At 50.4% G+C, this 14,821-nt stretch overlaps 1 protein-coding gene across 3 annotated transcripts in view; it reads right to left on the reverse strand.

The window, feature by feature from the left end:
• MINDY4 (MINDY lysine 48 deubiquitinase 4) overlaps positions 1–8,660 on the reverse strand; it is a 110,463-nt gene extending 101,803 nt beyond the window's left edge. The window contains exons 1-2 of one of the 3 annotated variants that reach the window (XM_025930043.2): positions 8,493–8,660; positions 733–852 (exon numbers count right to left, since the gene is read on the reverse strand). In XM_025930043.2, coding sequence (XP_025785828.1) covers positions 733–852; positions 8,493–8,555 — 183 coding nt within the window. In that variant the 5' untranslated portion in view covers positions 8,556–8,660. Of the gene's footprint in view, positions 1–732; positions 853–1,860; positions 1,982–6,216; positions 6,340–8,492 lie in introns of those variants that run through there. The other 2 variants (XM_086693301.1, XM_086693304.1) reach the window with 2 other exon arrangements.
• Between the last annotated feature and the right edge of the window lie 6,161 nt (positions 8,661–14,821).

The following is a 14,821-nucleotide window of genomic DNA, read 5'->3' on the forward strand; positions in this document are numbered from 1 at the left end:
ATGTTAAGTAGGAGATACAATAGTGAACAACAGAGATGCCCTCTCTGGCCTCCTGCCACATCCAAGGTGGTCGGGAAGCAGATACTAATTAAACTACCACACAGTCTATTATAAGTGTGCTGAGCACAACAAAGGAAAAAGTACACGGCGCCGTGCCGTGGAAGCTTGTAACAGCCGGTAGGGGGAGGGAGGGACAAGGCCGAGGGGTCAGGGGAGCCCCCCCAGCCCCCCAACCAAAGAAGTGCTGTTCCATTTGCTACCTCAACTCCGGTGCACCAGGGTTAGCTGAGCCCAAGCCCCAGGTCTGCCTAATTAAATGTCACAGTGGACTCAAAAATAAGCTATTACTCAGAACTGAAGAAGGAAAATCTTACACGGGCAGGGAATGGAAAATTTTAGTATAACCCAACACTATATTCTTTAGTCTGACTAAACACAGCCTCATGAGGGAGGAGGGAGCACAGGGAATAACTGTCATAGGCCCAGGTTCAAAGTGAGCTTCATAGCCACACATGCGCAATAAGCCCACAGGGGCGGCCCGGGGCCTCCCTGAGGCTGGAAACCCAACTCACACTTGGGATTTGTCGGCACTTGGCTGGGTCTGTTTCTCCCCGGCCACAGGCACAGCAAGCCTCCCGCCACCCATCTCCGACAGCTTGGCCGGGCCCACGAGTGCTCTGACATTGCCAATCTCAGTTCCAGAACATTACACCACACCTTAAAAGCATGTACCTTGTTCTCCTTGTAGAGAAATTCAAGATGCAAAACCTTGCGGAGATCGTTTCTGCTGTTTATGCTGAGGTCGGAGCGTGGGCGTTCCTGGTCCATGGTCACACATGTCTTCTTTAAGCCCTGTGGGAAGAAATCTGAATCATTCTTTTCATTTTAAACCAAAACCTTTCATTCCCTGATGCAGGTTATAAACAAAAGACTGTTGATGTTCATTATGATCATTCCTGTCCTGCCTTCCTTGCAAGGATACTGCAAGCACCAGAAGCTGACTTGAGAATTTATTTTTATATAACCTTTACACCCGACATCTTCATAATTATTATTCTGAATCTTACAGTGACCCCATGGGCTGAGCTAAGGTTGGACTTGTTGTCCCATTTTAAAAAAAAGGAAAGTGAGATTCAGGTTACTGACTCGCCCAAGGCTGGCTCAGGAGCTCTGGGTTTGACAGATTTGGAGCCACAGAATATGAAGCTTTAAAAATAAACAAAAGGAGGAGCGCCTGGGTGGCTCAGTCGGTAGAGCGTCCAACTTCGGCTCTGGTCATGACCTCATGGTTCACGAGTTGGAGCCCCACATCGGGCTCAATGCTGTCAGTGTGGAGCCTGCTTCAGATCCTCTGTTGCCCTCTCTCTCTGCCCCTCCCCTGCTCGTGCTCACTCGCTCTCTCTCTCAAAAATAAACATTAAAAGAAAAGATTCTCTCTCTCTAAAGTATAAATAAATAAATAAATAAATAAATAACAAATAAAAATAAGCAAAAGGAAAAAAGAAATAAGCAAAAGGCCAATAATGACTCCTTTCTCAGGTGGGAGCAAGGGTTGATTTGCCCGGGTAACGCAGTAGGATCACATGACAGGGGGTTCCGCCATCCCAGCCTGTGAGTCAGCAAGCTCAGGCCTGGGGCCCGCTGGAAGCACATGGTAAACGTTTGCTGAGTTCCCAGGAAAGCCACTTGCCGTCATCCAGCCCTGACCTCCCAGAAGGCCCAGCTAAAACATAGTCTGGCAATGACAGGCGCTATGCTTCCCAGGAACCTGGCTTCTTCATTTGGAAAAGAACCGACTACCTGCCCACCTCCCCAGGCTCCGGTGATCACAGAGCAGTAGAGAAGGAAGAGATGCCTCACAAACAGTTCAGCCTGGCACCAAGGGGCCCCTCTGCTCTTCACGATCCAGACCCTAGTGCTAGCCAGGCCTCAATTTCTCTCCCAGCCTCTGTGTTCAGAATCTCACAGAGGCTCCCGCTGATGGGCAAACGAGACAAGACCTGTTGCCTGTCATGAAACGAGGGAAGAAGAATTTGTGAAAACAAAAAGAGGTACCAACACAACCTTGAACCACAGAGAATAAAAAGGAAGTTGAGGGGGGAGAACAGAAAGAAATGGGTGTACATGTTGGGGAAAAGGTAGGGGCAAGTGTGGGCACTCCAGGGAGAGGGATCTAGAAGGAGAGGTGGGGCTCACAGCAAGCACCTTCCCCACGGCTTTCCTTCCAGTCGGAGTGAGGCAGAAACCATAACGAGAGTCCCTCTCTGCTAGATAACTCTTCACGTTTGTCAACGGTTCAGATCGGCAAGTCTTGGCACACTTAACAAACTCGCTGGGACAGTGGTACACACTGACGTCTGAAAACCACCAGGGCAGTGGGCAAGGATGCCCTCGGGAATCAGCCAGTCCTTGGTCTCATTGGTTCGTTTAATCGTCATGACTCAACAAACATTTCCCACGCACCTACTAGGTGGCGGGCTCTTCTAGATGCAGGAGATACAGAAGGAATAAGACAAACCCCACCCCTTCACAGGGTGCAGAAATTCTGTTGGCGAAGTGGACCACAAACAAAGGGGTACACGTACAGTGCAGCAGCTGCTGACGTGCACTACTATGCACAGATAAAACGGGGAGAGCAGAGACACAGAAGAGGGACACTGTTTTCCATAGTCAGCTACTTATGCTCACTCCTATCTTCCGGTTTTCCCATTTGTGAAATGAAGGGAACGAATCACTGGTCCACTAGTTCGGCTGCTGGAGGCAGAGGAGGAAATGGATCAAAGTCCTAGCCCTCATGGAGCTTATATTCGGTGAGGGAAAAGGGAACAAACATAATACGCCGGGTGGGGGGGGTGGGGGGGGTGGGGAGAAAGTTTAGCAGAGCAAGAGACAGAAAGGACCAGGAGGGGGTGAAGGAAAGGTGTGATACTTTAATAAAAGGGTAGTCAGGAAAGGTTTCATGATTAAGTGCCATTAGAACAGAGACTTGAGGGAAGTAAGGGAGCAGGCCATGCAGACACTTGGGAGAAGTGTGTTCTCGGCAAGGAACAGCATGTGCAAAGGCCCCGTGGCAGTCACAGGAGGCCAGTACAGCTAGAGTCGCATGACCAGGGGAAAGTCACAGGAAATGAGGTCAGAGAGGCTGCCCAGAGCCTGATAAGGAAAGGCCTTGTTGACTTTTGTGAAATGGTGTGGTGGGGGCGGGTGAAAAGAACAGCATGGACTGATTGTATTTTTTTTTAATTTTTTCTAATGTTTATATTTATTTTTGAGACAGAGAAAGACAGAGCATGAGAGGGGGAGGAGCAGAGAGAGGGAGACACAGAATCCGAAGCAGGCTCCAGGCTCTGAGCTGTTAGCACAGAGCCCAACGCGGTGCTCAAACTTTGTCACCAGCAAGATCATGACCTGAGCCGAAGTCAGACGCTCAACGAACTGAGCCACTCAGATGCCCCTGATTTGTATTTTTAAAGGATCACTGGCTGCTAGGTTGAGAACAGATTTTTTGGAGACAAGGTATTAAGCAGAAACTAGTTAGGATGCTATCTAGGTGGCTTGGACCAGGGTGTTTGCAAGAGGAGTGGAAAGAAGTGGCTATGCGCTCTATGTGCTCTGATGCTAAAGCCAACAGATGGGCTGATGGACTGGAAGTGGGGTATATGAAAGGGAAAAAAGCCAGGAATGATTGCAAAGGTTTGGGCCCAAGCAACCAGAAAGACAGCGACACTGCCTACTGAAATGGGGAAAATTGCAAGACACAGAGGGAATCAGGAATTAGGTTTGGGATGTGCTGAGATATTTATTGCATATCCACGTGGAAATATAAAATCGGCAGTGGGAAAGAATGTAAGAGTTCTGAGAGAGACCTGGGCCAGAGACAGGCATTTGGGAATGATCAGCATATTGACAGCACTGGGATCCAGTAGACCGGCAGAGGCACCTGGAAAATGAGAGAAGCTGAGAAGATTGAGTCTTTGAGTCCCCAGCACATAAAGCTCCAGAAAACAAGAGGGACCAGCAAAGAATCATAGCAGAGGCCAGGAAGTGGGAGAAGGTGGTCTCCAGAAGCCAAGCAGAATGAGCTTCCAGGAGGGAGCTTGCTTCGGATTCTGTGTCTCCCTCTCTCTGCCCCTCTCCCTCTCATGTTCTGTCTCTCTCTGTCTCAAAAATAAATATAAACATTAGAAAAAATTTTTAAAAAAATACAATCAGTCCATGCTGTTCTTTTCACCCGCTCCCACCGCATCATTTCACAAAAGTCAACAATCAACTGTCCAAACACAATGTTAGATCAAGAAGTGTGAGGACTGAAAATTAAAGATCATTAGCAAATTTGACAAGAGTTGTTTCCAAGGATTGGTGGGGACAGAAGCCGGATTAGAGTGGGTTAGAGCAAGTCCGAAGCAGGATTAGAATCGGAGCACACACAGCTCTTCCATGGGGTTTGGTTATAGAAGAGAGAAGAAAAATGGGCCAATAGCTGGAGGGACTTGAGGCTCAGGATGGGATTCTGTAGGAGCGACAGTAGAAAAGGCAAAATATATATGCAATAAAGAGGTGACGACAGCAGTGTTCTTGAGCAGGCTAGCGGGGACAGGCATGCGGGGAGAGGGTGGCCTTCCCCAGGGGTATGGAGAATTCCCTTGTAGGCGCCGGACAGAGGCTGGAGTGATGGCTCAGGCCCAGGAAGGCTAGCAACTGTGGCGGTACAGGCTGCTGGGAGTTTTCTCAAGACCGCTTCTGCTTCCCCGGTGACCTGAGAATGGGGAAGAAGCTTTGGGATTGGAGGAGAGAGAAGGTGTGAAACGGTCATCCAAGGGCGGAGAGAGGGAACGGGCTGGAGAGGGCTAACCAGGTACGCAGGCATGCCTGGGGCGGGGGGATGGTGAAGGGCCGTGAAAACGTGGACACGGTGCTGTGTTTTCCTCCAGCCCCGCTCAGCTTGCAGGGCAGGCATGGGGGAGGCCCGGCTGAATTTGGAAACTTGGGGCGGGGTGGGGGTGGGGGGCTATGATGCAAGAAGAGGAGGGCAAAGGAGGTGAGCACGTTGTTGAGGGTGTGACTATAATGAAGGGTGGGTAAGAAGTGGGGAGAGGTCACGACAGGGCTGGGGGGCAGGGGTTCGGGCCGGGGAAAGCTGGCAGGAACTGTGGAATGCAGACGTGAGTGAGACTGAAGAACAGTTTATGCCGGGCTGTTGAGGGAGGTGAGCCGCAAGTGAGGAATGACAGAATGCCCAGACAGATGACAGAAAGGGTGCCCTGCTGGGAACAACAGGCCTAGGACATGACCACTTGGAAAAGGGTGGCGGAGGTGGGATGGGGACAAGTCACCGCAGGAGAGGGAGGCTGGGGCACCAGAAGAGTCACCTTGGAAGGCCCTGACATTGCAGGAGACTATCATGGCTCTCCCTGAGGGCCGGCCATGCTTGGAGGGGCCAGTGTAGCTGGATTCGATGTAGGGTAGGGGGCACATGAGGCAGCAGTGGAAGGTGAGGTCGGAGGCATGGCCTGCAGCAGGGTCGTAGAGAGTCTTGCAGGCCCTGGTGAGGCTTTCCCTCGGATTTTCTTCTGCTTGAAGTAAGAAGCCCGTGGAGGGTGTTTTGAGTAGAGGAATGTGACAAGATCTAACTTGCGCACCAGGGGCACGTTTCCTCATGATCGTCTTACGTGAAAGGGAACAGGTATTCCTGTCTTCCAGGACGGTTATGAGGATCTGAGAAAACGAACAGATGACTAGAAGGTACCTCACACCACGATGGGACGTCTCTAGGTTCTACCTGCCTGGGGCCAAGCCCGGAGGGGAGTACATGGTCTCTGCTCTGGAGCAGAAGGTGAGGAGGAAAGCAGTCGCTCTGGACTGCAATCCCAGCTGTACACAACCTTATCTTTTTTTAAAGTTTATTTATTAATTTTGAGACAGAGAGAAAGCACGAGTGGGGCAGGAGCAGAGAGAGAGAGAGGACAGAGCGAGAATCCCAAGCAGGCTCCACACTGCCAGCGCAGAGCCTGATGTGGGGCTCGAACTCAGGAGCCGTGAGATCACGACCTGAGCTGAAATCAGACACTTAACTGACTGAGCCACCCAGGCGTCCCCACAACTTTCTGAGTGACTGTGAGCAACCCCTTTCTCACGTCAGAGCTTTAGTGTGCCCAGATTAAAAAAAAAAAAAAAAAAAAAAAAAAGAGAGAGAGAGAGAGAGAGAGAAAGGAGCACCTGGGGGGCTCAGTTGCTTAAGCATCCAACTCTTGGCTCTCAGCTCAGTTCTTGATATCAGGATCGTGAGTTCAGGCCCCATGCTGGACTCCAAGCTGTGTGTGAAGCCTACTTAAAAAAAAAATGGCAGGGAGAGGAGGCCCAGTGAACCAGACGACTGCCAAGGTTCAACCCAGATCAGGCGTCAGTTCTGTGGACTGGTCTAGTGGGTGAGATGTAGAAACAGACGTATAAACCACAGATGTATAAACTATAACGTGACTGCCAATGAGCAAGCCACAGACAAGGTTAAGTCAGTTATTCCAACGGGACTTATCCAAGAAGACCTCCTGCAGGAAACAGACTTGGGGGAGCCACAAGTGGAACAGGGGAAAGCAAGTGGGAGAGGATGGAACCAACGCTGGGGGTGCTAAGCTGGGGTCAGACTACAGGGGAGAGCCTCAGGTATCCACGGAGGACTTTAGATTTCATTTGTACTCAAGAAAGGAAAGTCAGGAGAAAAACTCTCTGAGAGTTTTGCTTGGTGGCCCAGACTTAAAAGAAACGATGGGGGGCGCCTGTGTGGCTCAGCCAGTTATGCATCCGACTCCAGGCTTGGGCTCAGGTCATGATCTCGTGATTTGGTTTGTGAGATCGAGCCCCGCATCAGGCTCTGCGCTGGTAGCCTGCTTGGGATGCTCTCTCTCTGTCTCTCTCTGCCCCTCTCCCTGGCTGGTGCTCTCTCTCTCTCAAAATAAGTAAAACTTTTTTTAAAAAATTAAAAAAGAAATGATGATGGTGGGCAGCCTCACAAGGCTGTGTCACTGATATCCAATGTGCGCCCAGGACTTGGTGACGGAAGGTCAAGTAACTATAAAAACAGAGCAAATACAATGAAGACACACTGCATTTTTTAAAAATTTTAATTTTTTTGATTAAAAAAAATTTTTTAAAAAGAAAGATACTTTCAAAACAGATGCATAAAAGAGATAGGGGTGTAGACACTGCTGAACACAGGTACCTACTATGTACCAGATGCAATGCCTGGGGACTGCCCATATATTATTTATTTTTTTAATGTCTTTATTTAGAGAGAGAGAGAGGCAGAATGCAAGTGGGGGAGGAGCAGAGAGAGAAGGAGACACAGAATCTAAAGCAGGCTCCAGGCTCTGAGCTGTCAGCACACAGCCCAATGGGGGGCTCGAACTCACAGACCGCAAGACCATGACCTGAGCCAAACTGGGTAGCTTAACCAACCAAGTCACCTAGGCACCCGCCCATATGTTATTATTAGTCCTCATCATAAATCTGCAGAGTGAGTCTTATTAGGCCTGTTTTACAGACAAAGAAATTGAGGCAGTGAGTAACGTACCCAAGCTCACACTGCTAACCAGTTGCTATTTTTGAACCCTCCACCTGATTCCAAAGCCCTTCCCCTTTTCCATACAAAAAATTATTTTGTTGGGGCACCTGGTTGGCTCAGTTGGGAGAAGCATGAGACTCTTGGTCTCCAGCTTGTGAGTTCCAGCCCCATTTTGGGTGTAGAGATTACTTAGTGAAAACTAAAATAAAATCTCTAAAAAAAAATGATTTTGTTTCTATGTATGTTTAATCCAAACAACTGCCCACGGCCCCTGCTCCACAGGACACCGTGAGTGACAAGCCGTGAGTCACTCTGTATAGTTATAATGAGGAATACGGGCTGTTCCTACACTGGCATCCGCAGTAACCTCTTTCCCACGGTGTCCCCACCTGCATTGCAGATGACTGCTAAGGACCTCCCCAACTTTTGAGTACTCCGGAAAGTCTTCCGGTGCAACACAATGGAAGTTCAAAATAACTAGGCTGCAACCTCGGAGCGCGACTGAAGGGTTCACCCATCGGGAACGCTTTTCAGCCCCTTGGGTTCCCCCGGCGGGGGGACGTTCTTTCCCGGTGCGATGGAAGTGCCGGGACGGGCCACGGGGCCCCGACCAGGCGGCTGTGCTTTAGCAGGCCGCCGCCCACCGGCCCCGTCCCCGGGGTCCCGCGCCACGTCCCCCGCCGGAGGGGCGAGATGCCTGCGCAGGGCGGAGGCCGCGGGCCGGCGTGGCGGGCGGGCACTGCGCGGGGCCTGATGGCTCCTGGGAAATGTAGTCTCGGCAGGCCGGGAAAGCGGCGCTCCCGTCGGGCATCCCCGGGGCAGGCGGCGGCAGGGGCGGCTCTCCCTCCGCGAAGTGCGGGGCTTGCAGAGCACCCCCAGACTGCGCCCCAACCCTGGAGCGGCGGCCCCGAGCGGCGGAGGCGGCGCGACCCACCTTTCTGCTGAGGAACTCCCGCACCAGGGAGGCGGCCACCTCCTCCACGAAGAGGCTGTCCATGCCGCCGGCTCTGCCCACGAGGCCGCGGCCGCCGCAGCCCAGAACCCCCGGTCCGTTGGGGCCAGTATGGCCGCGTTGCCGTGGCGACGGTGTCACAGGAGCCGGGAGAGCTCCTCCCCTTTCCCGGAGCACGCGGGCTGGGAGGGCGGGAGGAAGGGGAGGAGCGTCTTCGTTCTGGCTTCTGGAAGCGGGAGAGGGGCGAGGTTCCAGGTTTGGGCTCCGGGCTCCGGTCCTGGCTCTGGCCTGCCCATCTAGGGGGCCTAAAACAAGCCACTGCTCCACGCTGAGTCTGTATTGCCCAAGATGGGAAATGGGGAGAATGCCTGCCTCCTTGTTCCTAGAGGAGTAAACCCACAGTGAGGCGGCCCAGAGAGGGCCACCCACAGCACCACAGCTGGCTCCTGGGCTCACCGAGGCCAAAGACCTCGGCTGGCCTGGACTGCGTGGGGCAAGGAGGCCCAGGACTCTGCGTACTCGGTGCTGAAATCAAAGGACAAGTCCCTCCCTCACCCGCTTAGTGCCTTCTTCCCTTTAATGAGGCTGCCAGTAATTGAGCACCAAGCATTTTAACACAGCTGTCATCAAAATAAGGACTCGATCTTTACAAATATCTATAATCATTTACAAATAAAAATATGCTTTTCCAAGTTCCATAAAACGGAGCCGTTAAGTACACCAGAGCTACGGAGCATGACCCGGGTACCAGCAAATACGATTTCTCCAGGCGGCAGGCTGGCCTAAAACCAGCATTAGCCCAGACGAGCAGTGAACATTGGCCTCACTAGTGATCAGCTGTCATCTCTTCGCCTACTCAGATATTCAGTGGAGCTTAGCAATGGAATTGTGAGTGGAAAAGTTAACCCCTAAAAGCTTAAACACAGCATATCTTTGTGTAAACATAAAACAACTTAAACCAGAAAATCATAATTTGTAGGGATACAATGCTTCCGTAAAGCTTTTTTTGTAAAAAGAGGAAGGGAGTGAAGACCACATGATTCAAAACAGCCATTGCTTCTGGAGGGGAGGAAGGGGCACAGGGTAGGGGAGAACCACATGGGTGAATATAAGTAATTGTCAATGTTCTGGGTGTTTTTAGGGCGTTTGTTTCATAAGCATTTGTTCCAGTATTTCTACTGATTTATTAGTTTAATAACAGACGGCCTTGCAGGGACCAATGATGAGAGGATGTTGTGCACCAAGATGTATTATTAATTCTGTGCCCCTGAGGTCCAGAAGGAAGGGAGGGAGGAAAGGGGAGTGGAGGAGAATTTAGCAGACATGACATTAGAGGGACAATTTAGATGGCCTTACCTCATAACACAGAATTCTGTGACATGCGTGTGCATACGTACATATATGCATGTGCAAAATCACACACGCATCACTGCACAGCAGTGGCTGTAAGCATCGGAGTCTGTGAGCTCCTGCATTTGTGTCAGTCTGACCACAGGAGTTTCTGGGGTCCCCGGATTCTGCCCAGTGCCCTGTTGGGTTCTGACAGCAGAGTCCGGCAGGTGTGGTATGGGCCTTAGAACAGGCCTGCTGCATTCTGCTGTGAGAGTTGAGGTTCGTGGCTGTCTCCTCCAAGATGCTCCAGGGAGGGGACTGACTGTATGGATCCCCCTCCAACCTTGGGCTCCTTGAGAGCAGGGCAGGACTGGGCATTTACCTAGGTCGGGGGCTCCAGAGAACAGAGGTGGGGCATGAATCCGACCAGGCGCAACATGTCTGGACCAGCTGGTTTGGAGGACATTGTGAAAGTCCTTTTTATTTTTAAATGTTTATTTATTTTGAGAGAGAGCACACACACGTGAGAGCGGGGGAGCAGGGGAGGCAGGGCAGAGAGAGGGAGAGAGAAGGAAGGAGAATCCCAAGCAGGCTCCACTCTGTGAGTAAGGAGTCCGATGCAGGGCTTGATCCCACAAACCACAGGATCGTGACCTGAGCCAATACCAAGAGTCATATGCTTAACTGACTGAGCCACACAGGCACCCCAAAGTCCTTCTAATGACGTGATCCTCAGTCCTTCTCACCTGTCTGGCCACCATTCCCAGAGATCAGGACAAGGAGTCCAGCACACGTCATTGTCCTTGACAACATGAAGGAGGAGTACATCCATACACTCTCCACACACCCCCACCTCATTGGCTCACCTCACATGGCCACCAACATGAGACTGGAGATGGAGGGAAGACCCAGTCCTAACCAGGCCCCAGCAAGATGAAGTGGGACAGCCACAACCCTGGTGAGATTTGGCCTTTCACTCAGCCCCAAATGTGCCAGGCCTCCTCACTGCCAGGGATGAGGGGTCTTGTCTTCTGTCCAGGTCCATGCAGCAGGGCCATCCAGGCAGAAGACAAAAGGCAGGGAGGGAAGGAGGAAGGAAGGAAGGAAGGAAGGAAGGAAGGAAGGAAGGAAGGAAGGAAGGGAGGAAGGAAGGAAGGAAGGAAGAAATATCTTCCTCACATTTGAATGTCAACTAATAAGTGTAGAAAGAATGATGGAATTAGCAAAGCAGTATTTGACAACTAGCATAATCATTCAGGCAAGAATCATCATGAATGCTAAAACTACTGGGTAAAAGTTTGATCATCTCAAAGTGACTCTCCATAAGATATTAGTGAATCACAAAGGGGAAAATTGTCACTTTACAGTAAAGAAAGTTGGCTGACACAACACTGTCCAAGTGATCAGAGTCGCCCATCACCAGCAATGGGACAAAATGGGACATCATGTACCCCTTTATGCACTGAAAGAGACACAACACCACTTCTGTGGTATTCCTGCCAAAATAACAACAATAAGAAGAACAACAACAACATCAGAGACTTAAACAAAATCAAATGCTATTTGTCTCTCACAGAAGTCCAGGGCTCATGTGGTGCCGCGTATTATTAGGTTCCCAGTTTCTTTCTACCTTCTTCAGCATGTATGGCCTTGACCTCATAGCCCAAGATGGCAGCTTCCATGTGCCAGGTAAAGGATGTAAGAATAAAAAGCAAAGAGTCCACGTGTACCACATCTTAGAGAAGGTTTCCAGAAGCTGGCGCAGAATACTCAACTTACATCCCTAGGGCGATAATTCACTTGCTTGATCACGTCTAGCTGCAACGGAAGTTGGGAAATGTAGTCGTTGATGTGGCAGCCATGTGCCCGGCCAAAAACCACTATTATACGAAAGGAATGGTGGGTACAGTGGACCCGGGAGGACCACTAACAATCTTTAGCACACTAGTGTTGTTCTGTTTCAAAATGGCATATTTCTGCCCCCTGGTTCTTTTTCTTAGGATCTCAAATCATGACACTCTCTCCACCTCACTTACCCTACACACAACACATCCATCCATGTGCCCAGATGTGCACACTGCTCAGAGCCCATACTCTGCAGACCTTGACCCCCAAGCACCCCCCGGCCAATTCCGCCTCTGTGCCTGTGGGCAACTTTAAGTCTCAATATCATTTCCTATAAGGAAAGTCTGTAGCCTGTGGAAACTCCCCCATGGCCACAGTGCTGACATTGAAGCTGATTGAAGCCAAGATGATCAGAATGTCCAACCTTTGCTCCTTCCTGCCTCAATCAGCAAATTAAAATACGTGCGGTAAACAACTGTTTCTCTTGACTTGGGCTTCTTCAGACCTCTGGGGAGAAAAAAGGAGACTTGGGTTTTTGAAATTAGCATGGAATGGCAAGATGGCTGTACTGGTCAGTGTTTCTGATGGAGCCTAACGATCACCACTTGCCCGGAAAGCACTAGGGCAAGATAGGTCTGCATTTAAGGGCAAAAAGGGCAACAGCCACAGCTCTCTCATCGCTGTGTTTTTTTCTTCCTTGTCCCCATTCCACCCATCACCTCCAGCTCCACCCCTACGAGGATGTGGGGTGTTACAGTCTTGGGGTGGGAGAGATTGGAAAGTTGACATGCTTTTTAGAGCCTATGGAGTCTTTGTGGAAGCTTCTGTCCAAGTCTGGCTTGCCCTAGGATGGTGATTTATTCCCATAATATGGTAGGGTGGAGGCGTGGGGAGAGGGGAATCTCCTGAGATTCTGTAGCCGCCAGCCAGAGTCTTCTGTTTTCTTATCTGCGCCACCGCAGGACCCCAGGGGCCATGCCTGTGAAGTGGGCCTGGGTCCTTGTATTAATAGTCACATCACACAAGGTTTATCCTCTGCCAGAAGTGGCTAGCCTTTCTCCTCTCTGTTAGACATTAGTGAACGACTCACTCTTAAAACCCAGCTCAAAGGTCGCCTCCACGGAGAAGCCTTCCCGGAATTCCCCCAGGCCCAGCTCCACGCTCCCCTGACACTCTGTGAGATAACAGTTTGGGCTACAGGTGAAGCTCTTAAGCTCCTGAGCTGCACTGCCTGGATTCACAAGCCTGGTCCAGCTTCTTTGCAGCTGTGTCATTTGAGCAAGTCTTTTCACCTCTATGCCTCAGTTTCCCCACCCATAAAATGAGAATTAAAAGCGATACCTTCCACGCGGGGCTGTTGTGAGAAATAGATGAGTGTTTTACATGTTTTTTTTAAAGTGGCCGGCCTCACAGCAGTGTTATTCACAATAGCCCAAAGGCGAAAATGATCTATGTGCCCATTGATGGAGGCGTGAATAAACAAAACGTGGTACACGCATACAATAGAGTATTATTCAGCCTGAAGAAGAAGGCAATTCTGAGACATGCTACAACATAGATGAACCTTGAAAGACAGGCTTGGTGAAATAAACATGTCACGAGAAGACAAATACTGCATACTCCACTTACATATGGTACCTAGAGTAGTCAAATTCATACACATTGAAAGGAGAATGGTGGTTGCCAGGGGCAAGAGGGAGGGAGAAATGGGGAGTTGTTTTTTAATGGGTATGGAGTTTCAGTTTGGGAAGTTGAAAGTGTTCTGGAGACGGATGGTGGTGATGGTTGCACAACTATGTGAATGTACTTAAGGCCACTCAGCTATGCACTTAAAATGGTTCAGATGGCAAATTCTATGTTATGTGTATTTTACCATAATTTTTTAAATGAATATTTTTTAAAAAATTTTTTAATGTTTATTCATTTATTTTTGAAAGACAGAGAGAGAGAGAGAGAGAGCACAAGCAGGGGTGGGGCAGAGAGAGAGGGAGACACAGAATCTGAAGCATGCTCCAGGCTCTAAGCCATCAGCACAGAGCCCTCTGCGGGGCTCGAACTCACAAACCGCGAGATCATGACCTGAGCCGAAGTCCGACGCTCCACCGACTGAGCCACCCAGGCGTCCTGAAAAATGAGTATTTTTAAAGGGGGCTAGCACTTAATAAATGCTATGAAGGGGCCAGCTATTAATATTAGCACATGATCTAGGTGTTTGTTGCCTATCCCACTCCTCCTGGGTGAGCACTGAAGCAGTTCAGCCCCAATATAATGAGCACTCCAGAAAGGGCAGGAGGAGGGCTGAATCTCATGCAGAATATCTCATAGGGATAGGTCGAATTGTTGGGGGAAGAAGGGTGTAGGACAAGGCAGGGAAAATCCCAAACAGAGACTTCCCCCGAAGGAGGAGTGGCAGGGAATAAAACTCGCCCAGGATAAGCCTGGTGAGCAGGACGTGAGATAGACTGTTCACAGCACCAGGAGGGCACAGGAGAGCTGGGAGCCCTTCCTCCTCCGGCCTCGGGATCGGTGCCTGCAATCATCATGCTGGGCACATCCTTTTCCAGTCTTCCCACACTGGTGTCAGAAGCAGCTGTCATGTGGAGGACAGTGCATATTGGAAATGGGAGACTGAGGCACTGACCTCTAAGAACAGGGTCTCACCCTGCTCCCAGCAGAGCCCACGGAGGAACAGGTGAAAGAGGTCTAAGGTATGAGAATGGGTGCAGGGTGACCGCTCTCGTGTCCAATTGAATCCCAGCAGGACCCACTAGCACATGCACAGTTGGCCATGCATAGGCTTTGTCTAGAGATGAGGGTACTGCCTCCCACCCAGGGATCTCATATTGGAGGGGTGACTCATACACTACAAGGTGCATGTATTGACCCAGTAGTCTCTTGCTTTCCTCTCCCTGCCAAGCCCACAGCTGTCCTGTAGCTGCCATGGAGAATGGAATGGAGGAGGCAAAGAGCTCCGGACAACCAAAAAACAATGGCTGGGGCTGGCTATGCTTAACCCAAAAAGGATGTGTCAGAGGCTGGTTGCTGGCTAACCTATCCCCTGCCAACCTACTTCTCCCCAGCCTGCCTCCACCACAGATACTAGAAAGTGACATACTTTCTCTCCTTGCCTACTT

Source organism: Puma concolor, chromosome A2 (assembly GCF_028749965.1).
Source record: "Puma concolor isolate L17-30 chromosome A2, mPumCon1.1.hap2, whole genome shotgun sequence".
Classification (NCBI taxonomy): domain Eukaryota; kingdom Metazoa; phylum Chordata; class Mammalia; order Carnivora; family Felidae; genus Puma; species Puma concolor.